The sequence below is a fragment of the Cavia porcellus genome, unplaced genomic scaffold (genome assembly GCF_034190915.1).
Source record: "Cavia porcellus strain 051 isolate PalLab524CR breed Dunkin Hartley unplaced genomic scaffold, mCavPor4.1 scaffold_10, whole genome shotgun sequence".
In the NCBI taxonomy this organism is placed as follows: domain Eukaryota; kingdom Metazoa; phylum Chordata; class Mammalia; order Rodentia; family Caviidae; genus Cavia; species Cavia porcellus.
In genome coordinates this window covers 32,579,591-32,605,550 of record NW_026947493.1, presented here as the reverse complement: position 1 = coordinate 32,605,550, position 25,960 = coordinate 32,579,591, and the positions used below count along the sequence as shown (strand labels likewise).

The 25,960-nt window shown below is 51.6% G+C and overlaps 1 protein-coding gene across 2 annotated transcripts in view; it reads right to left on the bottom strand.

The window, feature by feature from the left end:
- Sh3bp5 (SH3 domain binding protein 5) overlaps positions 1-25,960 on the bottom strand; it is a 73,881-nt gene continuing 47,921 nt past the window's right edge. For both annotated transcript variants that reach the window (XM_063257205.1, XM_003479981.5), the window contains 6 exons: positions 14,111-14,275; positions 6,681-6,811; positions 4,769-4,811; positions 3,938-4,157; positions 1,890-2,150; positions 1-1,438 (listed from right to left, as the gene is read on the bottom strand). In XM_063257205.1, coding sequence (XP_063113275.1) covers positions 1,224-1,438; positions 1,890-2,150; positions 3,938-4,157; positions 4,769-4,811; positions 6,681-6,811; positions 14,111-14,275 — 1,035 coding nt within the window. In that variant the 3' untranslated portion in view covers positions 1-1,223. The remainder of the gene's footprint in view (positions 1,439-1,889; positions 2,151-3,937; positions 4,158-4,768; positions 4,812-6,680; positions 6,812-14,110; positions 14,276-25,960) is intronic.

Here is a 25,960-nt window from a genome sequence, read left to right as displayed (position 1 = left end):
TTTTCTTCAGCAGTTTTTATTACACTCGAGGTATTAAGTACAAAATAACCTTGTAATTAGGATACTGTATCAGTCAAAAAGGAGGAACTACTACAGTAAGAAGAAATATATAGATGACTGTACAGGATGGGACAGGATTAACAACTGGAAATGGGCAGGTTGTGTTTTTCTTTTAGAAATGCTCAATTTTCTTAACAAAACGAGACAAATGAAATACAGCACTCTAAATATGCATAACCAAAAAAATATGAAAAAAAAGCAGTCTTAGCACTAACAGTAGCATAACAGACTCCCATCACTTCTATTTAACAGCCTTTGCCAACACATGCCTACTCCCTTTCCTAGCTTTAAGGACATTTCCTCTAAGGAAAACTAGTGCAGCATAACCCTTAAATAATTTCATTTATTTTTAAAGTTACAACCTATGTGGAAATGAACATCTTTTCAATCTAGATGCAACATTGGCAGCCACTCTTCACATGCACTTCTCTTAGAATAAACCCCCTCGGCTGGCAGGACAAGGGTATGTTACAGGCCCCTTCTTGCCCACAGCCACAGACCCCCTTCTGTGCTATGTCCCTACTACCCTCACCCCCCATCCCCACGCTGACAGTCACCTTTCCCACCCCCAAAGTGCAGTTCACAGGAGCCTTCCCAAGAAATAGTTTTAAAGAGGGTCCCAGCATACATGCTGCTTTTAAAAAGCCCCCTTGCAACCCTAGAGGTGATGAAATGAATTATGTCCTTGAAATACTTAAGCCTTCACTAGGTCACAAAAGGGTGCTCTGAATACCTTTATTTGTTTTGTGGGTCTTTAAACTGTTTAAATGCCCTGGGACATAATGGAGAGAATACCTCACTTTCCCCAAACTGAGGGCCAGAGAGAGGAGAAATTCAAGTTACGGCCTTAGTTTGGCTAGGCCTCCAGCCCAATTCCACACTTGCCTTTCACAGGAACTAGTTATTGCTTCTACAACCCTCTTACAGGGAATGTTCCACAAAGGCTGTGTACCTGTTCACAGTTGTAATAACTGCACTCTGAAAAACAAACCAGTCCATGAGCTCTTACCAGAAGGAAAGTCTTTAGTCCTGAAGGTCACGGAAACTTCATTAGTGCAGTTTAGAATAAATGCGAAAGATTTGGCATATGTTAAACAATTTTTGGCACAATGTTCTCCAGTTTTCACGTATCTTCTTTTGTACATGGGCCATTGCTCAGTGGGTCAGCCAGTCTGCACCATTTTTATGTCAGCAATAATCCCGTCTCTTCCCTTTGAACACTGGAGGGACAGCTGCTTCATCCGGGTCTCCACAGCCTGGCCCTCGGGGGAGATGGTGTTCTGGCTTTTACCCCTGACACCAATACCACTGTTGTTGAGACCTCGATTGTTGTTGGCTTTGTCACTGGTTTTATTCTCTGCCCCTTCTGCCCTGTCTCCTGTGGAAAAACAAAAGTAACCTTATGGGTACTAGCAGTTATAAATTTCTTAGGCACAGACTAACCAGTCAGCCCTGCCCTGCCTGGCCCAGCCCTTCAAAATTCCCAGCGTCACAGTCTAACCAGTCAGCCCTGCCCTGCCTGGCCCAGCCCTTCAAAATTCCCAGCGTCACAGTAGCTTCAGAGAGGGTTCTTCACCATGTAACCCTCTACTGCTTTTATTCTTCATAGATTTTATATACTCCATATGACTAGATTGGGTTAGTCATTCTCATTGCTTGGCTGGGAACCCTTCCCTCTGGTAGGTGAGGACCCAAGCTCTGCTTTATCAAGCTGGTCAGAAAGATCCAGCAGCCCTCGGAGCAGTCTGGGAGATGGCCACCAGCAGCTCTGCAGAGACCCGGCAGGCAGCATGGCCCTGGGCGGGAAGGGTGAGGGGGCTGCTACTCACCTCGCTCTCCCTCACATTCTGGAGAAGAGGCCCCACTACACTCGCTCCGAGGGCCCAGCACCGGGAACATTATTCCGAACTCTGACAGGGACAGGGGGCTGGGCAGATCCAGGCTGCCGGGCCTTGCGACTGCAGGGAACTGGTCCAGCACTTCAGATGGACTTGTTGGTCCTGAACTGAAACTGGACACAGACTGAGTTTCTGAGTCATCTTCAGACACAAAGTTGCTACAGTTGTCGTCTTCAAAAGCCTCTGAGGCCACTAAGATGAGAGAGAATACCAGTCACACAGGGCATGACAAAGAATACCAGTCTTTCGGGGCATGGCAGACGATAGCCTAGCTCCTTAAACCCCTGCCAATGTGCTGTCTGCTGGCCGCAGCTAGACCCAGCACACAGCTGCCGAGTCTCTGCCCCCAACGAAGCAGTGTGAGCCTTGAGCCTGTCTGTCCAGCCTCCACGGCAGCATGGAGCCAAAGGGCAGGATTCCATGGACAGGCGTCATCCTCACAGTCATCTCAGACACTGCTAAAAGAAGATGGATTCAGCCACAGATCAGGACTCCCGTCCGTTCCCCAGGTTCCTGGAACACATGCTGGACAGTGTGTCCCGAACAAAGCCAGTCTTTCAAAGGTGATTTAAGGGTTCCCATCGGAACCAGAAGCAGCATGAGCTGCTGCAGAATCAGCCCTGTATGAAACATCCACCTGTGTGGTCTTCTGTTTCCTTCCAGGTAACCTCAACTTTCAAAAGACCCACTCAAAGCCTGCTTAGGTCACTATTTGCTACAAAGAACAAAATCCTTTTACCATGCCCCGTAGTTTGTGCTGTCATTTGTAGATCAGAGTAACCAAGGCCCAGAGATAGGTTCCTCCTATAGTTTCAGAGCTACTTTGGCCTTTAGTTGTTTTGCTTTCCATTGTACACAGTTCTGCTTATGTCTTTCCTACTCTCTCCTTTACTTTCCTGTTTTTTTTTTTTTTTTATCGGTACTGGGGATCAAACTCACGACCGCCTGCTTGCAAGGCAGGTGCTTATGCTGCTGAGCTAAATCCCCAGCCCCTCTTTCCTGTATCTTTAAAATAGCCTTGTAGCATCCACAGAAAACTTCAAGGTTAAGGGTTATAATGCTGGGGTCAGAAAATGGACTGAGATCTGAATTCAAATCTTAACTCCACTGTTAACTGTGTGGCCTTAAGTTACCTAACTCTTGATTTAAAGACCTTTTCTATATAGACTTTAATCACAGCACTCAGGAGGCGGGAGGATCATTGTGTTTGAGACCAGCCTGGCTACAAAGTGAGCTCAAGGCCAGCCTGAAATACATAGCAAGACCTTGTCTCAAAAAAGACAAGACAACACAAAAAACAAAAAAACCCAGAAGTAAAATTAACCTATATAGTCATTGCTTGGTTTTCTTTAGAGTAGGCACCCAAACAACTGCTGATGGAATTAAAGAACTACCAAGAAAGGTACCTGGAGTAAAGCCAACCAGGGATCATCCCGCAGAAAAACCAAAAGCAATGAAATGTTCAGAGCCAGTGAGGAGGAGGTTTTTCTCCCTGACTGTTGCTGAAGGCAGTCCGAGGTCTCCCGTCAGACAGCCGGGAGCACCACCGTTTGCTGCTGAGTCTGTGCTGGGTCCCAGGCCTCCTTTCTTAGGGTCCTAACCACTTTTGCCACACAGCTAGACAGTACCGCACTCTCTGTTTTGCAGGTGAAGAAACAAAGTTTAAATACTAGTAATGATGTGAAAGCCGGGATCTGAATCGAATCTGATTCCAGAGTGTTCTTAAGTCCTCTTTGCTGCAGGACTTCCTAGGACCTTCTATGATGCAAGTGTAACATTTCGCAAACTTTCTGGACCACAGAATCCTGACTTTGTGCGTCATTTAGCTGCATCTCGACGAGCACAGGGTTCCACAAAACATGGGAAACCACTGGAAATAGTGGCAGGCCTGCCCAACTCTGAAATCCTCTGGTGATGGGCACAGAGGGTAGGGACCTCAGGGCAATCCCAGTCACATGGTCCTGGCTTGCCTGACTCACCAGAAACTGCGTCTGGCTCGGGTTTGCCTCCGGACAGGTCCTCTACAGATGTGCCGCTGCCCTCTGCACCCACGCCGCAGCCCCGGGGCCCCATGGCACTGGAGCGCCGCCGCTCGTGGATCTCATCCGAGATTCGTTCCAGGTTCTTCAGGGCCGTCTTGTACTCTCCTTTTGCCAGGGTCAGTTTGGCCTGCAGGTCATCTACTGTCTTCTTCAGTTGCTGTCAGGAAGATGGGAGGCTCCGTAAGGGAAAGTTGCCTTCGTGGGCCGTGAGGTGCTTTTTGCATGCACATAAGTGATTCCATTTCAGAGAATTTCCTAAGACGTGACTAAGGGAGGAGCTACTCGCTCATCACCCCGTCCATTCACCAGACAAAAGATCAGCCACCGCCAGCCCAAGTCCCATGTGGTGACAAGTGGGACTATATTCACAAACACAGATTACAGCCCAGCAGGGAAGAAACACAGGTCCTAATGTCTAGCTATCTGGATCCCAGGACAATGGTTCTCAAACCATGCATTGGCCGCCCACCCCAGAAGTTCTGGTTTTGGGGTTAGGATGGGGTCTTGAAATCTGCATTTCTAGTAAATTTCCAAGCACCGCTGATGCATGAGGAAACTCCTAGGCCTGGTACAATCTACAGGGACAACTTCAGACACTAGGGGAGATCCAGGCCAGATCTCTCTGAGGTCTGAAAATGCAGAAAATAATGTGTGTGTCCACTGTCCCCATGCCATTAATGGGCCATGAGAGCGCCTGCTGCCACATTAAAAGTGGGGCTTTGAGTGCAGAAAAATATCATCTGAGACACAGCTGAAGGCCACACGTACCTCAAGTTGCACGTAGTATTTTCCCTTGAGCTCAAAATAAGGTCTGTGAAAACAGGAAGGAAAATTGTAAGAGCAGTTCGATGCAGTGACCAGGGGAGCCTGAAAGATGCCTGAGAGACACTCAGAGGTGGCCAGTTCTCCCAGGGCCTGTGACAACACTGCCAATGTCATGAGGTGAAAGTGATGGTGGGAACATCTCCCAGGACTCAAGTGACAGGCACCAGCCACCAATCTCACTCTTGGCCCTGCTCCACATACCGGGGCCCTGTGCCCTGTTCTCAGCCTCTCTATGGAAGCTGTTCTTGGCCATCTCGGTGTGCCCTGCAGTGAGCTACTCCCTGGGAAGTGGCAGCTGAGGTGGGGAAGGGACTGCTCAAACCTCTTGCTGGACAAGCTAGCATCACCACTGCCCTGCTCGCTGTAAACAGGCTACCAAGGGTGACACAGGATGCCTTGGTGAGTACGAACAGAAAATCTGAAACTTGGAAAGAGGAACGTACGGGCACTCCCAAGTGACCTCAGGGACACATCTCAGGTGGCCCAGGGTGTGCAGAGCACATGGACAGGCATGAGCAGCAGAGGGAAGATGTCCAGGAGACACACGGAACCAAAGTTAGAGCTGGAGAGGTAGAGTGGGGATGGAGAGGGCTGGGAGCCACTCTGCAGACTGCACAGATGGGCCTCTGGCCCTGCAGTCAGAAGGGAGCCAGCCGGGGTGTAAGGATTAGTCTTTACCTTCCTCCGTGACTCTGGAAAGGTTGGCAGAGGTAAAGGCACAAGAACTCTTTGTGGCAGGTAAGTGATGCGTGAACAGGTAAGTGCATGGGATGTGTGCAGTGGGGGTGGAGGGCTCTGGAGAAAAGAGCCACCGTACTATATGGAATGAAGAAGCAGGGAGGGCTGCTCCCCCAGCTTTTGGGGTGCTCCCACATGGACACTGCCTATGCTTCCCAGGGCAGGCACACATCCTCCAGCCACCTCTCCAGCTCCTCCACTGTACAGAACGCTGCACACACACACACATACACACATGCCCTGTGAAAGCAGCAGTGAATGGCTGCTCTTGTACACGAGTGTGTGTGTGTACACGTGGCTCCTGAATGAGTGTGGGCGGAAATCAAAGACAAGGGAGACGGTGTGGGTGGAACCTGGCAGAGGAGGACCAGACTTTCCCTTCAGACCCTCAGCCTCACTGGGTTGGCACCTTTCCTTCACCAGGGAGCAGGCTGTGGGCCTATGCCAAGCGTCCAGCTACCTAGCCCCTCCCAGCAGGCCCAGGGCCCCTTCTCAGAGGCTTTGGGTCTCAGTATGCATGCTCTGCTCCAGGTAAGTCTTTGACTGATGGGTCCAGGTCACTGAAAGTCCTGCCCTTTTGCTCAGAGACCTCACAACTGCAAAGGGAGCAGGCACTGGTCTCCAAGAGTTGTATTTGTCCACCAGGAACATTCTTTTATAAAAATAAAGGAGGGGTTGCAGTGAGAAGAGCTTGAGAAATGCTCCATTGAAACCAGACTTACAGCATTTTATCCACAGAGAACATATTCAGAGACAAATTATTCCCATTATGCCGACAGGTAAACTGAGGGTCAGGGCCCTGTCCAGTCAGCCACAGAGCAACAGGTACTACTGAAATGCCCCCAAAGCCCAGACTGCACTCTACACAATTATTGCTTTTGTATTACTTTTTCCTATGTCTCCCAGTTGTGGAGCAGCTGCTCCTCAGGGTCAGCTGGCTCTGAGGGTGAACAGGTGGGGACAGAGCCCATGCCGGGTCCTTGGTGAGACCCTAGGCCCTGTGTTAAAGGCCTGGCCTGGCCTGGTCTGCACAAGCACATAAAGGCTGAGCAGGTAGGGAAGAGGGTAATCACACTTCCTGGGGGCTCCAGGGTACACGGGGCTGCGCCTGGCTTACTTGGATTTGTTGATGGCTCTCTTGAGTTTCTTCTCCAGCTGTCGCATGCGGCCTATGGCAGCGTTGTACCTGGCTGCTGTCTCCTTATGCACCAGCTCACTCCGTGTCTTGGTCTGCTCCGCCTCCATGACCTTGGAAGGAAAGCAGAGGTCAGCTCTAGTCTGGTTGAGCTCAGAGCAGCTTGGAGTGAGGCATTACATCACTTTACAGACGTCTTCTCTGAGGAGAGTAGCAGGCAGACCGAGACTAAACTGACTTCCCAGTAAAACAGGACATTCTTTCCCACTGATGTATTCTGGAAAGGTCTATAAGATTCAGAGGCCAAGTTGGCTGTGGCTGTGGTATTCTGGAAAGGTCTGTAAGATTCAGAGGCTAAGTTGGCTGTGGCTGTGGTGAGGGGTGGGGTGGGAGGGTGGAAAAGTAAAAATCAGAGACAACTGAAGTATACAGCGTGCATTGTGCCTTCTGCCTTCTGCTTGGGCTCCTGCTCGGAGGAGCCTTCCTGAGTGCCTCTCCTTTTCCCTCCCCTTCGGGGCAGGGGCAGAGGGGCGGTGGGCAGAGAGCCACTACCACCAGTGAAACTGGAGGGACATCAGGGGACTGGAAGACGCCAAATGTGAGACCTGCTTGGGCAAACCCAAGCAGTCAGGGTGACAAAGCAACCATGATTTCAGCTGTCTGGTCCTTCCACAAACGTCTTCAGTTTGTTGGCTGGGCACAGAAAAATCCAAGATCTAGAAAAGTTCAACTTTACATTTAAATTTACAACCAGTTTATTCAGATCAGACATTGAGGTTTGTAACAATCCAGAACTAGAGAGAGACCCGAGTTGTGGTGGGGATATGCTGATGGGAAGGTTTGGTAAAGCCTGTTGATAAAATGAGTTAAAAGAGAGCAGGGGTCCCTGAGAGTCCAGATCAAGGCAGCTCAGAGGCACATTTCTGGACACGGGAGCAATGTTTCCTTCCTCACTTTCCCACAGCGAAACACAGGAACCAGGCCTGCAGGAGGGGAGAGGCGGGAAGGGCGCGTGAGCCCCGGCCACATCTTCCGGTCTCCCACAGTGTCCAAGTGAAGTGGAAAAGCAGGAGCACAGGCAGACTAACAGGCCATCTCCCTTTACCTAGAGAGTATCAGGGGGCACCCCGAGAGCAGGCTCACCGGAGTCCTGCCCACTCCACCCCCACCAGTGCCTGCAGCTCAAAGTTCAAGCAGCCCATAGTGGGAGGTTGTTGTGTTCCACCTTTTCTGCTCAACAGCCAGTTGGCGCTGGAGTGGCTTATTTATTCACTTCCTTGTAAGAAGGAGCTTTAAATGTGTCAATTTCAACATTGCCTCACTTTTCCATATTTAAATTAGAAGATACTGATTCAGCACAAAAATATGACACAGTGTCCTATCTTAGAGACCTTCCTAGGTTATCTATGACCTTGTCTTGGAGCTATTTCAGTAACTGTGAGTGTCTGAAAATTGACAGTAATACAAAAGAGGCCCTTTGTCCTTTGTCAGTCAGATGTCTGAACCCAGGGCCTCACACAGGCAAACACTCAGCCAGCTGAGCACATCCTGGCCTTTTTAATTTTGGGACAGGTTTCACTAAGTTGTCCAGGCTGGCCTTGCGATTCTGCTGCCTCCACACCAAGCTATGAATAATATTTCTGGGCAGTGCTTTGCTTCATCCTTGCTAAACAACGGCTAAGCCACTGAGCTACACTAACACTTCCTAAAGAGTTCTTACCCTGAGAAATGAAGATGGACTGGGTCCTGATCAAAGATGAGTTACTGACTGCCTGGGGAAAATGACCAGTTCTGCATCTGTCTGGACATACATTTCTGCGTGATTTTCTAGGAATTGTTAAAAATTCTTTTTTGACTTAAAAATTCAAGAACTGTTCTAACATCTTTCACCTTCATCAGTTAAATAAAATCTTTGCTATAAGAACATCTTAATTTATGTAAAACAATTATGCTCTTACCTTATTGAAACCCTATCTTTTAACAGAAGCTTGAAGTAATTTTTAAAATAGGAAAATAGAGCTGGAACACAGGAGGCATGTGATCTCTGTGCACACGAGAGGACATGCTGACCTCGGCTTCTCCACCGAGGTCAAAGGTCTCAACCTAACTTCAAACATTTCACAAGGAAACAAAACGCACTAAAACCGTCATGCTTGACACTTGGGGGAAACACAGTAACTCTGCAGTCACAACTGAAAGAATTTGCTGATGTAACCTTTAAGATAACTCACAACCCCAACATTATCAAAATAACACACTGGGTGTGACTTGTGATTCTGGGCTGAAGCCACAGGGAAAAACAAGCAAGGGCACACTTTTAGAGCACCTGAAAGCATTTTACATAGATGGAGTTTTAAAAGCTGTCATGCACAGCTACTGAGCCAGAAGAAACCCCTTCAAGAAGCAGGCTCTCACCAGCAGCATACAGACCCTCATCCTACCACAGCCCCAGGCTGTAAGCAGAAGCCCGTGTTTTAATTCATTTTATCAGTATTGTCAAATGCTTGGGGCTCTCTGTGTGACAATACTTGTGGCATGCACACCACTGCCTCCGCCTTCCTTTACCAAGCCACAGCTACCCGCTCCTATCTGGATTTCTGCCTGCCCGTGTAACCCCCAACACAGAGCCTCCCTGCATATGGAGCTTCCCGCCTTAGGCAGGGGCCACAGATGTCTCCTAGGTAACCAAGGAGCCCCTCCACCTGCAGCCTAGAATCAGGCATGAGCTGGGCCTATCAAGGGGCAGGTAGGGGAGGTGACAGAGGAAGGGGATCACGTAGGGACGGGAGCTGAAGCCACAGAAAAAAACAAGTTCTCGAGGTAGTGTGGGCTGGCTCAGCCCCACAGCCCATGAAGCTCCACTCCAAGCCTCCCTCGGGCTGCCCTGCTCTCCCCGGAGCCCACTAACCGGGTATTTGGACTCTGAGAACTCTGCTCTCCTCACTGGAAGGTGCGCTGTCACATTACCACCATGACATTCAATCTGGAGTCTCACCCGATGTAGCACACTGGGAGCAAGGAGACTAAAGCTGGGTGGCAGCCTGGTGGGTATGGGTGCCCCCAGCTTCAGTGACTGACAAGGTAGTAAGGGGGGCAGGGAGCTGCGATGGTTGTGGCAGCTCAGAGGGGTACTGGAGAGAGGACGTGACATCTCAGGTGATGGACAGGAAGGAGGAAGCACTTCTGGTGCAGGCTGTGTTCCTCCATGCATCAAGCTACAGGACTCTGCCCCATCTGCCATTTCCATAGGGTGACATGCAGGACATACGGGGAAGACAGCACCACGCTCAGCCTTCCGCCGCCTCCTCCAAAGCTGGGATGCCTTCCAAGTGATCCTAGCTGAAGGAAGCAAGTGTCTGCCTCCTTCCAGATGATCAGAACTTTCTCTCCACAGCAGGCTGGTCCTGGGGATGATTCGCCTGTCAGCTTCCAGGTGTTTCCCCGGCCTACAGACTAAGGGTTCCCAAAATCTGCCGACACATTCCTGCCCTGAAGCAGCTCCTAATGCCCAGGAACTGATTACCCACTGTTGTCCAATGGGAAGGAAGATTGGGGCCCTGTAGAACTAAGTGGCTGAACGGTGCTAGGAAGGTTGGTCAGGACAGCCACAGCGCCAACGTCAGAGCAGGAAGTGGCAGTGGGCCCTGGCAAAGTGCACAGGCTGACAGCTACCAGGGCTGAGGATGCTGTGAAAGGCTCCACCCTGGCCCCTCCTGGACCATCAGGACAGAGAGATGTGTCACCAAGAATGACAAGCGCCCCCTTCCCAGGAGACCCAGAGCAACTAGGACCAAAGGCCCAGGGATTATTATGAGTCTTTGCTCAACCCTGCCCCCAGTGGCAGCCCATAGAAGATACCTTTCCAGCCTAGGCATTGATGGGCACTGAATGAGTGTGCCAGCCCAACAGGGCACAGCTTCTGTGCTGGATCCCATGCTGAGCCGTGGACCCCCACACAGCACGGCTGCTCAGCCTCCCAGGGCCTCTCCAGCCTCTCCCTGTCTCTCTTCCCAGCCCTTCAGAGCACGGTTCAGATCCTCCACCCGAACGGGAGGCTGCCTCACCATCTCCTGAAGCTCGCTGCTGCCTTTCCATTGCCCTGATTCTTCCTGCATCCCTCATCAGGGGCCCAGAAGAGAGCAGGATGGTACAGAGCCACCATGTCAGGATAGCTGTCCTGCCATCCTAGGCCTCCATCCGCTCCAGGACTGCGGTGGGAGTAGCTAGCTTTGTCTTGCCCTTTTTTCTCTAGTGGCCGCCTGCCGCTGGGTCATACATGGTGATTGCTTCCCACTTCCAAGCCACACACCCTTCTCCTCCATATGGTCTCTTCCTGTATACACCGCCAAAGCCAACTCCTTCCTCCTGGGCTGCCAGCTCTATCTCAGAGGACAAAGAGCCATCACCTTCCATGGAGGACAGACTGCTAACACTGGAGGGGCCCTGCTGCCCAAATTACCCCCTGGGGAGCAGCAGGGACTGGAGCTCTGTGCCCCAGGGAGGCTACAACTGCGAGTGTGGCCATCCCCAGCAAAGAACTGCTCCTGTTTGTGGCATTCCAGGAAGGAGCACATGGATAATCTCTGGTTAGGAACAGGTGGAAATGCAGAAGGGGTGATACACAGCTCCCTTCCCCTGGAGAAACGGGCTTCCCAGAGGACCCAGGAGTCACACAAGCAAGAGACACTTTCCGGCCCCTGCGGCGTCTTCACCAAGCAGCTTTCAGCACAGCGAAGCCCATGGGCCCGGGAGGCTGATGTGGGAGACGGGTGAAATGGGCCCCATCTGGGGACAGGCGGAATCCATGCCACCTGATGCCATTTCAAAGCCAAATGCAAACATCGGGCCTTGGGGAAGAACTGGGTTCTGCATGGTCAAAGAACATGCTCTGTGAGCCAGCTGGTGGGGGAGGGTTCGCCACAGGCTTTGTCTCTTGGGAGTTTGTTGGTGCTAGCTAAAGATTCGGGAAAAGCAGAAGGCCGACTCCATGTGATAAACTGCAAACATGCATTAATAAAAAAATTGAAATAAAAAAAGGAAAAGCAGCAATGTTTTTCCCATTGTTTTTCCTTGGTACCAGGAATGGAAATCAGGATGACACTTATGCCATGGAGCTCTATCCCCAGCCCTGTTCCTTTTAAAGGAAAGATTCAGTGATTTCTGAAATTACTTTTTTTTTTTTAATTGGTACCGGGAATTGAACTCATGACTGCCTGCTTGCAAGGCAGGCGCTTATGCCACTGAGCTAAATCCCCAGCCCCCTGAAATTACTTTTTTAATTTGCTGATATGGATCTTTGGCCAGGGTGGCATGCAAAAAGGAAAGGCAGACCTGCAGGAGTTTTTTGTGTTTCCAAGATTTTTAATCTCTGGTTTCTCATGAGCTGACCCTGCAAAACTGTTCCCAGACTGCATTTAGCTCATTGTGCCACTAGGGAGCAGCAGGCTCAAGGCCACACACAGCCTGGCCAGGCCAACAGAGCCAGGTTTCAGGGAGGTGTGGTCCAAAGGCAGAACTGACTCCATGTCATCTGTGTGTCAGGATTTCTATTTAAAGATGCTCAAGGCCATCTCTAGTGATCAGATTCCCCAGGACTTGAGCTGTGTGGCAGGTGACAAAGAAAAGGGAAAGGTCAAGAGAAATCCAAAATATAAATAAAGAGTAAGATGAAAGACTGACAATAGCAAAAAAGAAGACAGAACTTTCACAAAAGGAATGGAAATCAAGAGACGAGGGAAGCTGGGTGTGGCAGTGCACACCTGTCATCTCATCTCTGGGAGGCTGAGGCAGGAGGACTCCAAGGAGCTGGGGCCAGCCTGGGCTACATAATGAGGTCAAGACCAGCCTGAACCACATATAGAGATCCTGTCTCAAAAAAAAAAAAAAGGAAACAAAACAAAACCTCAAAAACAAATAACAGAGATGGAGGGAGGAGGGGAAGAGGATGAATAAGAATCTAGATGGGTACATGAATCAACTCCTCACGAGAAATGTACTCATTGTGAACTATAAACGTGCACTTATAAACTGAAGAAAAGAAAGAAACAAGAGGGAGAGGCCACCAGGCCAGCTCCAGACTTTTCTATTCCAGCCTAAGGAGGCTTTCAGGCAGTCCCAAGCCCAAACCTCAGCCCTCACCTCTCTGCACCCTGCTCCAGCCAGGTTGGTTGGAGCCGCTGCAGCCATGCGGCCTCACCCCAGCCACTGTGCAGTGGGCCTCGGGTCTCACTCCTGAGAAGGAATGGTGGACCCGCACTAGTGCCAAGGAATACTAAGAGCACAGGCTGGGCATTCCAGGAAAAACCTGGGGGAAAGCCTGGTGTCCAGGAACATTTGCATCACCCTAAGCAAACCTCGTAGTGTTGGGCAGGGGTAACCAAGTCCCACGGAGCCAAGCACCAGTCCTTGCTTGCTAGGGGCCAAATGTTTGCCCCCTCGCCCCATCCCAGGAGAAATGCAATCCCCTGGGGGATGGTATTGGGAAGGGCACCTTGAAAGGATCATCATGAATTAGAAGCCAGACTAGACTGTATACCAAGACTCTGACTCCAAAAAACAACAACAAAACAACAACAAAAACCAAAGCCAAATACGAAGTGGGCCTTGGGGAAGAGATTAAGTCCTGAGGGTAGCACTAGTGCCCTTACAACAGAAGCCAGAAAGTTTATTTCCCCTCCCCTCCACCCCCTGCTACCCTATGGCAGGGACATAGAAAGCTGGCCCTCTCTGAACCAGGAAACAGGTCCTCACAAGTACCTTCTGCTAGGGCCTCGATCTTGAATTCCCCAGCTAGAACTGTGAGAAATAAATTTCTGTCATTTCTAAGCCACTGCGTTTGTGGTACTTTGTTATTAAAAGGTCGAGCAATGTAAGCCAGCTATCACTTCTGATTCTGAGCAATGTGACGAGAGAGGTTCTGGGTGCTGGCCAGGAGAAATAGAAGTAGCACAGAACTCAGGAAGTCTACTTCTTGGTAAAGATCATCCGAAGCCCACTCCGTACTGATTCCCTGAATCCCAGCCTCACCCTGGCTGGCCAGCCTGAGCACCCCCTGGATTCTGCTGTAACGTAGTGTGGTCGCTACTCCCCACCAGCACAGCTGAGACTGTTGGGCAGGGCTTCACCCGGGATTCCCGTCTCGGGCAGACCCTGGAGCACAGCCCAGTGCCTGTGAACGCCCAAGTCCACTGCCGAGGCTTTGAGCAGTACAGGGAAGGAGCAGCTCCCCAGTACTGGGTGACCATGACACAAACATGGCTCAGCGCCGGCCCAGCCAGGAGACCACATGGAGAAGAAGCCTATGACTTCTGGAAAGCAGCACTGTAGCCTGTCCCCCGCTCCTGGGGGCCTCTGCACGCACAGGAGCACTGACCCGACACACCACCACGGGTGCATGTGGCTTTGCCTCCTACCCTCTGCGTGGCGTGGTTCAGCATCTCCTGCCAGGCTGAGTCGAACTGCCGCTTGTCGTCCTCCAGCAGCCTCTGCTCCGCCAGGGAGATGGTCTCCTTGGCAGCACGAAGCACCTCTGTGGCCCTCTGGAAGTCCTGCGTGGCTTTCTGAGCTTCCAGCTGAGCCTGTGTGACAAAGAACCCTGTGAGGCCCAGGCAATGATTCCTCACCTGTCACACCTCCAAGGCTGGGAACACGGAGTCGCCTGCCTCTCCACTGTGGAAATGGACTGCTGCCTATAGTCCCTTTGTGTGGACTCGAAAACAGGTTCTCACCAGGAAACGGCACCAAGCTGGTAGGCTGATGATTTTCAGTCTAGGACCTGATGGTTAGATACTCAACCCTCAGCTGCACACATTACGAGAAAGCACCAGGTACAGCCAGCTTCAGAGGCAGCCATTCTCAGATGCCCTGGCTCTTTAAGGAGACCACTGTGGGGATGCAGCGGTCTCACCACCTTCCCTGCCCAGAGCCAAGGTACAATTCGTGTCCTGTCAGACCAGAAAGGTCTGACGACCATGGCCCAAGGGTGTTATCCTCTCCTCTGGATGGGGACCCATGGCCGAGAGCACACACTTCCCGGGATCCCACAGCAGTCTACAGCAGAGCCTGACCGGGCCCTGGCAGCGTGAGCACAGCCCAACACGGTGCCTCCTCCATGGTGCCCGATGTAAGGGTACAGCTCCTACTGTTAGGGGCATCGGAGAGAGGAGACATAAATCAGAGCTGCCCCAGCCACGAGAATTTGAAATAGGATTAATCCAAACTGCAAAATGCCCCTCATTTTAAGGACTCAGTGCAAAATAAATATTTAGAATGCTAAATATTCCATTAGATTTCCTTCCTTTTTTCCCTTTCTTTCATATGGGAGACTGAACCCAGGGCCTCTGCGCTGGGCTAAATCCCCAGTCCTCTTCACATTTTTTGAAACAGGGTCTTGTTGAGTTGTCCAGGCTGGGCTTGAACCTGTGACATTCCTGTCAGCCTCCCAGAGTGTTAGGATTATAGACAAGCACCCCCTGCCCGGCTTCATCAGTAATTTTTATGGTGACTGCCCAGTGAAATACAATATGTACACATTAGGTTAAATAAAAGATTAAAATCAAATTATCTGTTCCTCTTTACTTTTTTCCTGCAATGACCAGAAAGTTAAAATGATGCAGATGACTAACAGTCCAATTCTTCTGGCCAGTAGGCCCCTCTCAGGTGTGGGCCAGATGACCTGCAACTGTGACTGCATTGGAAATCGGCAACAAGACACGAAGGCCACCCTGCTCTGGGGGCTTACCTTGAAGTCACCATCACTGCATATACACACACAGACCCCCCCAAATGCCACCAAGTACAGACTCCCTGAGGGTCCCACCCCCGCCTGCCTGTTAGCCGGATCCCCAGCCCCTTCAGAGCACCCAGGGGACAGCCCCGGGGACTCAGAAGGAAAGAGGAACACAGAGACCCCTGCTTTTCCCCAGAGAGGTCCTCACATGACTTAGAGGAAGTTTTCAGAAACCCACACACTGAGGACACTCTGTGAAGAAAGTCAAGGGGAAAAGCCCAAGAGCCCGAAGGCAGAACAGCCCCTGGGGCACCAAACAGTGGGGTGGCCCCTGGCTTCTGACCCTCCAGGCAGACAGCCTGCCGGTGCGGCAGCTCCGGCCCATGGGCGCCCCTGCACAGGCATGAGGAGTAGGCCTGCCCAAGACTGGGCGCAAATTCAAGCTCCCCAGGAAAGAGGGAGACCCAGTCAGAGAGTGCGAAGGAGAAATAACCTGCCACAGAGGGAACCATGAAAGCCTTCGGAAAGGAGGCCGATTCTGAGCTGGAACAGGTGGTCAGGGACCACTGGCAGCTGCTGGTGACCTGGGGCGGGAACAGGGGTTCTGGGCCTCTAGGACGTAATATGAACTGTGCTAGAATCTGTAGGAGATCTGGCAAAACTGGGGAATGGATGTTTTGAAAATGAATCAAGAGTGGAGGCCTTGAATGAACGCCAGGCTGATCCTCCACCGAAGTGGTCCAGGGCCTTCCTGCTGTGGACCTGTGGTGGCCCTGGGATATGCTGGCCAGCTGTGTCCTCTCAGGCCTGCCACCTCCCTCCCACAAACCACAGCAGATCCCTGCAGGCCAAAGCCAGTCTGCCTTTGGTTTTGATTTTTAGGGAATCTCAAATTTCACTTCAGCAACACTGAAGAGTTAACTCTCTCCGGCTGGAATTATGAACCTCCTCTTCAGGCAGGAAAAGGGGTTCCTTCTGAAACCCCGCTGCTGGACTGTGGCCAAACCTCTCAACACCTTGCTGTGTATCTGAGGAGGGACAATCAGGGACCACGAAGAGAGGGAGGACGGGGCCTGCTTCGGTGGCCTTCCCAGCATGCTCTCCACTCAGCTCCTGGCCAGCGTGCAACATTTCCACAGGATCCTTCTGTCCTGTGCCATGGCTCGAGAGCACGCCTGCCTCGTAATATATGCCACAGTCCAGCTCACAGGCAGGTCAAGTCTCCGTGTGACCAAGGCTCACGTCTCAGGTTCCCATCTCCATCGTCCCCCACGCAGGCTCTGATCACTGAGGTCAGCATGGGCGTGTGTCCCATACCCGCTGGCCTTCCTCTCCACCGCCCTTGGGCACAGAGCCCTGAATCGTCAGGGTTCAGCCCTGGGCTACATGAGCAAGCTGTAGCTGATGAGCCGAGGGGTCCTGGAGGCTTCCGGGAGGCCACTGTCACAGACCAAACGTTTATGTCACCCAAGAAAGTGACATACTGCAGCCGCAGCACCCAGGACGACTGCATGTGGAGGGAGGCCCTTCGGGAAGCAAGTGGAGTTTGATGAGGTTCTCGTGATGTGCTGGTAAGAGGGGGACGGGCCTCTCACCCCTCCACTCACTAGTGCCAAACACAGGCGCTGCCCGCCAGCCCAGGACAGCCTGCTCTGCACAGAGCTGCCAGCAGGCTCCACAGCCGTGAGAAATGTGGCCCAGCCTGAGCCCTGTGATCCGGGGTACTCAGTGACGGCAGCCTGCATATGCAAGGCCAGAACTGCACCAGGAGGGGCATCGCTCTGACGAACAGCCAAGCAGTTTCAGGACAGAGTCATGGGGCAGACTTAGGAAATTCTGAGATGCACACTGGAGAATACATCTTCTAAGACTCTAAAATTAAACCTGGGAGGAAGAAGCAGGCTGAAACCCAGGGCAGGAGGGAACCAGCAGGGCAGAGTCTGCTTGGCACTGTGGAGACTGAGCTCTGGAAGGGAGAGGCCACATCTAGACGACGGCATGAAAGACTGTGACAGAGACAGAGGTGTAAAGCACCTTGGAGGCAGGGAAAGGGTAAACTGGAGAGGTCATTTACAGAGCTTGCCACTGACACCTTGAAACCTTCGGCACAGCCACTATACTCAACTTGCAATTTCATAAGGGAGCCTGGCCCTGGCACCTGGAGCCCCAAGTTCCATGGTATGTACTAGTCACACACTGGTTCACTCACCGAGAGGCCCCGTGAGCCCACTGGCAGGGTGAGCTTGTGTGCCACACTCCAAGAAAGGAAAGGCCAGCAGGATGCGATCTGAGCTAGGGGCTGCACAGGAAGACTGTAAACATCTCCATGACTTATGGACACTAGGGCTTTCAAGAAGTGGCTTGTGGAGAAGTCCCAAAGGCTGCTCGTGAAGGGATCCGGAATGTGCCCTTCCTCACACACTGGTCCAGGTCAAGTGTGACAGGGAGGCACTCAGAAAAGCAGCGCCGGTTGGCCCAGCAACTCTGGGATGGTGGCACTCTGGGAGGCCCAGGCAGTTTGAGCCCTGCTGGGTAACTTAGGGAAACACTGTGTTGAAATAAAAATATAAAAGTGGGTTGGGGAGATAAGCATGAGGGCCCTGGCTTCAATTCCTAATGCAATGATAGCAAGAAAAAAAAAGAAAGGGAAGGGGAAAGGGAGACAGAGAGGAAGATGGAGGGAGAGAGGGAAAGAGAAAGAGAAAAGACAAGAAAGAAAGAAACAAGTGGGCGTTTGCAAAGTGCCACCGACAGCGGTGGGCAGAGGTCACTACTGCTGAGGCTCTAGGAGGAGTCCGGCCTCTGTGATGCTGTGATCACTCTAGCTCGAAAATGCTCTCTGGAGTGAGAGTGCTAGACATTTGCACCAGGTGTATCCAAGTCCAGATGAAAGGACGCTAAGAGACTGCCCAGCTCAAGGCCTTCATTTTTCCTGGGGGAGCGGGGGTCCTGATTAGGGAGGCAATTTGCTAGCATCACACAGCTGCTCTGTGATCTGCTGAAGCCCTGGCCCCTGGTCTGAGGCCACCAGTTCTGCTGTACCACACAGTGTCTGCTAGTGGGTACCGACATCATCACCGGGCACCTGGTGATGGGCCTGTCAACAAGACATAGCAAGGAGAGCTGCCCAGAGGCCAAGGAGATATGCACATGCAGACCCCACTGACACTGCTGCCTCCTACCCTACAGCCCCACCGAGGTCCCACACACCAGTTCCGAGTGCTGGAAGGGGAAGGCTGCCCACAGCCAGGGTGCCCAGGAGCCCAGGCCGATGCAGTATCTGGCTACTGATAAACTCAGAAGTCTGGATACTGACAATTATGAAAAAGAAAATAATTACAGAAGTTACTACCTGAACATTAATTCTGTGTCAAGTGATAAACAGAGGGCATTTTGAATATACTGCTTCATTTAAATCTCAAAATATAACCAAGTATGGTGGTGCATGCCTATAATTCCAGCACCGAGGAGGCCGAGGCAGGAAGATTGCTAGGAGTTCAAGGGGCAGCCTGGGCTCCATAGCGGATTCAAGTCCAGCCTGAATTACACAGCAAGACCCTGGCTTAAAAAGACCAATACACAAACAAACTCGAAAATAGCCCAAAAGGGCAGTTAATTCTCATCCCCGCTTTATAACAGGGTTCAAGACTCATAATGGGTAAATTGCAGATTTAAGTGCTATCAAGCGTGGGGTTGAGATTCAAATCCTGACCCACAGGTTCACTTTGAATTGCCATCAAGGACCACGTGCTGGGCTCCAAACCCCTGACAAAACAGTTCCTATCAAGCTGAGCTTGGCCAGACTTCTCCACGCCAGTCAAGGCCACACTGGCTCCTGCCATGCAGATCAGGGTGGGCAGGGAGGAGCAGGGAAGGGGCGCCACAAGAAGCCAGCAGGAGGAGTGGGAGGACCTGTGGTGCTATCAGCCAGCCAGGGGCCAGCTGGGGCGGCCGGAACCCTCCCCGAGGTCAGCCTTCTCTATGCCCCAATACCCGTCATCACTGCTTATGAGTGCTGTTGCTATTGTCTCAACTTGGACTCCACTGACACAGGCACAAGTAACACATAGAGCACTCAAACGTCATCACACTCTGGCTCAGGGGTCAGGCTTCCACCGCCCCCTAACGGCCTTTCACACTGGGAACCCAAAGAATGCTGTCTTCGGTGCTTGCATAAACTCAAGCAGCTTTCTGACAGGACAGTCTCCACCTGACCTCAGCCTGAGGAGGGGGACATAAACACCATGGTGGCCATTAAATCGGGGCCACTGGGGCCACTGTGAGCGCTCTCTTCACTCCTGGGTGAGGGGCAGCCACCCTCACCCCACAGAGTGACTCCTTTAACAAATAAAAGCTCACTACTTTCTTTATTTGTGTTGCCCAATTCTTTTTTCAGGATAACAGGAACCTAGAAAGCACCTCCAGGGGGAGTGCGGGCAACCCCAGCTCCTTGATAGCAACCCCACTAGGCAGGAGACAGTGAATACTAGGCGGGGAGCAGTGGTCTAAGATGGGGAGCCTGGCTCCTCTTTCTCTCAAAGCCTCAGCTGGGACGGACTCTCTTGCCCATTACAGGGCCAGGACAAGGCCAGGGGCCTCCTATAGATTTTTTGTGATGTGACTTTGTCCCTGTCTCTTTGGAGGGGAAGGTGTACACATGGCTGGGAAGAATCTTCCTCTAGTTCAGAGGCTCCTCAAGAACCTGCCAGAGGAAGATCAGAAGCATTTGAAAGCATGGTCCTAGTCCCCTGCAGGCCTCACTGAGGAAGAGACAGGGATTAGCATCAAAGTGGACAAGAGATAAGGTGTCTGTTATCAGCTTTACTAAAGCTGTGAGGGTGGCCTACTTCTGGGAAATCCTAGGGGCCAGCCATTGTCAGCCTGGCTAAACCTCTTCATTCTTACAAGAATAACTCCTCCTCCTCCTCTCTCTCCTCCTCCTCCTCTTCTACCTCCTCCTAATGTTTCATTAGGATCAATCCATTTCTACTTCAAAATGACAAATTTGATCCACAGAGCGGTTTTATCCATATCAAGCTTTACTAACTCTTGTCACAGGTTTTTCACTATTTGCATCTAACTCAATTTTCCTGGAACAGTGTTTTCTTTTTTGGGGGCAATGCTGGGGACTGAACCCAGGGTATGCGAGGCCAACAGTCTCCCGTGGAGGTATAACCCACTCTGCACTGGCTTTTTATAGACTCAAAGGCCATTTTCTTAGTCCAAAAGGTTAGCACGTCCAGTCTTTGAGCTGCTACCAGTTTAACATTATGCAGCTCATGCATCAATATATATGTAAGACCCACGCAGTGTATTTATCCTTGGAGAAACAGAACGCTGTGAGTAGCTGAAGAGCCCTGGGCCTGTGCACACTGTGATACATCAGTGTCCAAAGGGCCTCGGGGGAGTTAGGAAAGCAAAGGTCAAACGGTTTTGCTCTGTTCTAAGGTTAAAGATTAGCTATTTAAGTTTAAAAAGTTATTGCTCGCTTCAAAACACAGCTATAGATGAAAAGGGTAAGCTGGGTGGTATAAAGAAGAAATAGGACTGGCTAGTGGTGGTCCCTACAAAAGCAGGATGCTAAACATATGGGATCTCAACTGTGTACATTAGCAATTCTGGACCCAGTTTCTGGCAGGATAATCTGTGTTCCCGCAATCCTGCGGGCATCAGCCTGACCAAGGCTGAGCCTGACTCAGAGGTTGCAGCGGGGGACAGTGGGGAGGTTCCTCCAGGATCAATTTCAGTGCCTGACAAGAGCCTGCAACTCTGATCTGGACACGGCACACACAGCTGGACCACGCCAAAGGGCCGACCGCCCCACACCTGCAGCACTCACTCGTCGGTCCCCTTCAGAATCTCCCTAGTTCACTGAAAAGCTTCAGGCAGGAGAGGTGGGGTCACGCCTCCCCAGAGCACAGAGTGCAACGAAGTTCAAATCAGGGGGTTGAGGTTGGATGGCCTGCCCACTGCTGTGTTTCCTTCTCTCGCTTCCTGCCCCTCTGCAAGGCCTGGCAGCCTGCATGGCCTGCCAGCCACACATGGCAGAGCCTCTGGGAACAGCACATCCCAGATTAAATCCTTCCTGTTGTTGCAGGGACACAACAGATGCTGAGCCTCTTCACACTCACCCTAGCAGAAGGGTGCGCCCACGCCCCCCTCAGGGCTTCCTCCAGTTCTCCAGCTCACGCTGTCAGACTGCAGCATCCTTCCAACTGCTACAGAACCACCCGATGGCAGGAGTCCCGGGCCTGAGCCAGGAGACAAGGAGCAGCACGCATGATCAAGACCCAACCAATAGCAACCAGAGCAACCTACAGAACCACCCTGGGGTCTTCAGACTCACGAGATAGAAATGATGAAGAACATGGTTTCATCTTAAACTAAAACTCAAGAGTCTGACAAGTGGAATGGCCTGTTCAGAGACAGCAGTCTGGGTATTTATCCAACCTTCCCTTTTGCACGCAACCACACACCCAATCTTAAGAGATAACCCCTCGCCTTCTCTGCCCCATGACACACACGCCACGGCTCCCGCCTCTGCATCCCTCGAGTGTGTGCCAACTCAGAGCTGCTCTGCTGTGCTGGGTTTGCACCTTGCGCATCCACTCCCATTGTCACTGCCAGGATACAAGAAGCATCAAATGTCTCCTAGTCTAAGGTCTGAAAGACACACACATGCACACACGCAAGTGTGGAAGCCCCTTCTACTGGAATGCACTATGCAGATGTAGGCCCTGACAGGTGACCTGGTCATCACCAACAGCAGGCAGGAAAGAACTGGAGGACTGTGGTTGGGAAGATCCCTGTCTGCTGTAATTATGCCTCACGCCAGTCCCTTGAGCCTAATGAGTAGCTGCTGGTCTTGAATGAGAAGGAGGCAGAGAAGTGGGTGGAGAAGGAGCTGGGGTGTGGAACCAGGAATAGCAGCCTCTTCCCCAGGGCTGGGAATCAGGGGCTGGAGGTATCAGATGCTTCAGCTCCTCCTCCTCTCCAGTGGAGGGACCAGGTGCCAGCTGTCCCACTTCCCCTGGTTCAACTTCCGCAGGCTCAGCCCCACCTGGGGACAGCAAGCAGAAAAGCCCACGTTTCCCACCAGACCACACAGACAAAGAGCCCCATGGCTTCCCAATGCTCAGGGTGAGCCCTGCCCAGCTCTTACCGCATCAGCATGCAAACAAAGACACATTCCAACCCCCTGCACAGAACCGGCCTTGATCTGCCTGGACAATGGGCCCCTATAAAGCAGTGGCCTGTGTCCGGAGAGTTGGCAAGAGTAGGGCATATTTCTGCACCAATGGTAACTACTGTCTTGGATCTACAACCTTGAACAAGTCACTACATTGCTCAGGCTGGAATGCCAAGTGTCCCGATAACACCCAGGAAGCCTAGATTATGGCACGGACTACACACATCGCTACAGGATGCGTTCACCAGGAAGGCCCCTCAGCAGTGTCTGTGTGACACCTGTTCACACAACGAGGCACCAGGCTGGCAGCCAGCAAACAACTTTGCATCGGCCATCTTTATTTTACATTTGCATTTTTTCCATAAAAACATTTATACAAAATTGCTTCTAGATAAACTTCATCAGCTACGCTTTGCTATTTACCATACAGCTCTTTCTTTAAACTTAAAATGCTGTTGCTGGGTTACGCAAGAGCATCAGTCGAGGGAATTGGGAAGAGGTTCACACTGTTTACCAAATCACACAGTAACAGCTGTTAACCGTCAGATGCTGCAGGCAGGGGTGTGGTGACAGTGCAGAAGGAAGCTCCCCATCTTCCACCAACGCATGCCTAACTCAGCTATCTTGTTATTTAGGGTCTCTCAGTAAAGTTTTATTACGAACTATGATGCTAGATGTTAAAGAGCTCCAAGGTTAAACCAATCATAAGAACACTTTTAAAACTGAGGAAACTGAAAAAGAACTGGGTACTGGATGATATTCAAGAACTATTAATAACTTAAGAGCTCGGTATGACAGTGTATACATTCTGGGAGGCCGAGGCAGGAGAATCACAGATTCCAGCCCAGCCTGGGCAACTTAATAAGACCCTATGTCAAAATAAATAATAAAAGGGGGTGGAGACATAGCTCCGTGGTAAGCCTCCTGCCTTTAAAGCTACTCACTATTGAAATACTTGTCAAAGGCTGTCTTCATTAAGGTGAGATTTTCGATACATAAATAAGCAAACCACATAAAATAAAATACCTGTAAAACAAACAATGAGGGGCATTCAAGAGCCAAAATGTTGCCCAAGTAGATGGGTTCACAAGACTGGAATTGCTCCTGGTCCCTCAAAGTCCACCGCACCCCTCGTGGACTTAAATAAGACCCACTGAAAGCAGGCGCCCACGTGGCCCCCAGCTGCCTGTGAAGAGCAGAACCAGCCCCGCTCTCCAGTTCCCATCTCTAGTCTCGGCCCCTTCTGCCTCAGCTCTTGCTCTGGCTCTGGCAGAGACAGAAGGAAACAAATATTATAGGGAGTCAAAGCCAGTGACCACAGGGGCACTTGTGAGGAGAGCCGGAGCAGTGGGTGAACATTCCCGTCATGCCCTGCGCGGACAGCCTGGGGTGGGGTGGGGGATGAGGCCGCAGGACGGTGGGACAGCAGGACAGCGGGACAGCAGGACAGCAGGACAGCGGGACAGCGGGACAGCGGGACAGCAGGATGGGGCCCTATTTGCCCACCTGCCTGGCGCTCACCTCGAGTGCAGCCTGCAGCCCCCTGCTGGCTAGTGCTGCTGCAGCTCTTTCCCTCTGAACAGGGAAGGACCCTCAGCTCTGGCCTGGGTGTTGCTCTGAGGACCTGCAGGACAAGTGCCCGGCCAGGGGCGTGTGCTGCTCCACCTCCAGCAGCGAGGCCTGCCACACTGCTGCTAGGCTGACCGAACTGGAACCAGCGTGGGGCCCGGAGGGCCACCCTCCGTTCAGTAAGCTCCTAGCCACATCTGCTCACGGCTCTGCCTTGCTCAGTTCCTCCCCACCCCTGCTCTGTACCCAAGAACAAATGAACTCTGGAAACCTCTGCAGAACACCAGGTGTGGTGCACATTCCTGTAAGCTCAGGAGGCCAAGGCAGGAGGACTGCTGCAAGTCTGAGGCCAGCCTTGATCAAGACCCTGTCTCGAAAAGCCTAAATAAATTAAAACAAAATAACCCTACAGATACACCTGATTCCAGTTCTTGCCTGGATTATTATTAAAGCTTTCTAAGTGTTCTCCCGCTTCCAATCTCACGAGGCCAATTTAAACACATATGGTATACACTGAGTCATGGATTGCATTTCTAATGCAGTTCTAATCATTCCTCTGACAAGCACACTCCAAACAAAGCCAGGCCACTCACAGACTCCCACTTTCCCACCACCTATCCCTTACTCTTACACAAGTTCTTCCTCCTCCTCTCCACTTAGGGACTCCTACTCATTCTCTAAAACCCATTTCCTCCTCCTCTCCCACCTAGGGACTCCTACTCATCCTCTAAAACCCATTTCCAGTGTCCCATCTTCTGGTCAATCTTGTTCTATTACAACCTGTTAGACTCATACATTGATTAATCCTATGTTTGCCTTTATATTTCTTTATTGGGTATTTTTTAAAAGTTCTTGTCATTCTCAGCCTCTTCCTCAGCGTAAACAGCCCTGTTCTAGACTCACCGACTCTCTTTGTTGAGTTCTCACTGAGCTTTCATTTCCTAGAACTTACCAGACAACTCACTGGAAAGCAGCCTGCACTGCCCAACGGCAGCCGAGCCCAGAACAAAGGCCTCCAGAAAGCAGAAGGGAGGTTTACACTCCACAACGCCCAGCACACACATGAACCCAGGGCCTCCACGAGATCCTGTTAGGTACTTCCACTGTAGCCCCTAGCGGACCCCCACGGCTCGGTCTAGACGGAACAACTTATAAACTGTTGCGCTGAGGAAGACCACGAGCGGGCTCTGCTGACCCAGGAAGACCAACCACAGTCTGGTTCGTCGGCCACCACCGGTTCCACAGCAATCAGAATCCCAAACTCCCTCAGACTGCTGAGAAACAAGTCCCAGGTTACAAAGATAAGCAGCCCCCAAGCACGTCATAGAGAAGATGCAGGGGAAAGCGGTAATGACAACGGGCCAGTGCACTGTCCATCCACCCTTCCCACCTGCCTCCTGGGCCGAATGCACCACGCGCCAAACCTGGAAATGCTTCCTTGCACAACTAAAATCAACGGCTCCGGACTCCTTAACATCCTTCACGCCTGTAGACAAGCAACACCCAAAGATAAGACAGAAGGAAGTGACTGAGGTGGCCCCTGCGCTGCCCAGTCGGGGTCCATAGGCAGCCGCAGGCCTGGAGGACTTCTCTGTACTGCCCGGCACTCACCTCCTGCCAGCCAGCGCCTCGTGCTTCTGGGAGGCTCCTGGGCTTCGCTTCTGAGGGGACCCCTGTGACTCCCAGCTTGCTCCGCACCATGGAGGCTCAGAGCATTTCCCCCCTCGGCTGTGGGTGTGAGAAGAGAGGAAGACAAGAAATGGGACAACACCAGCC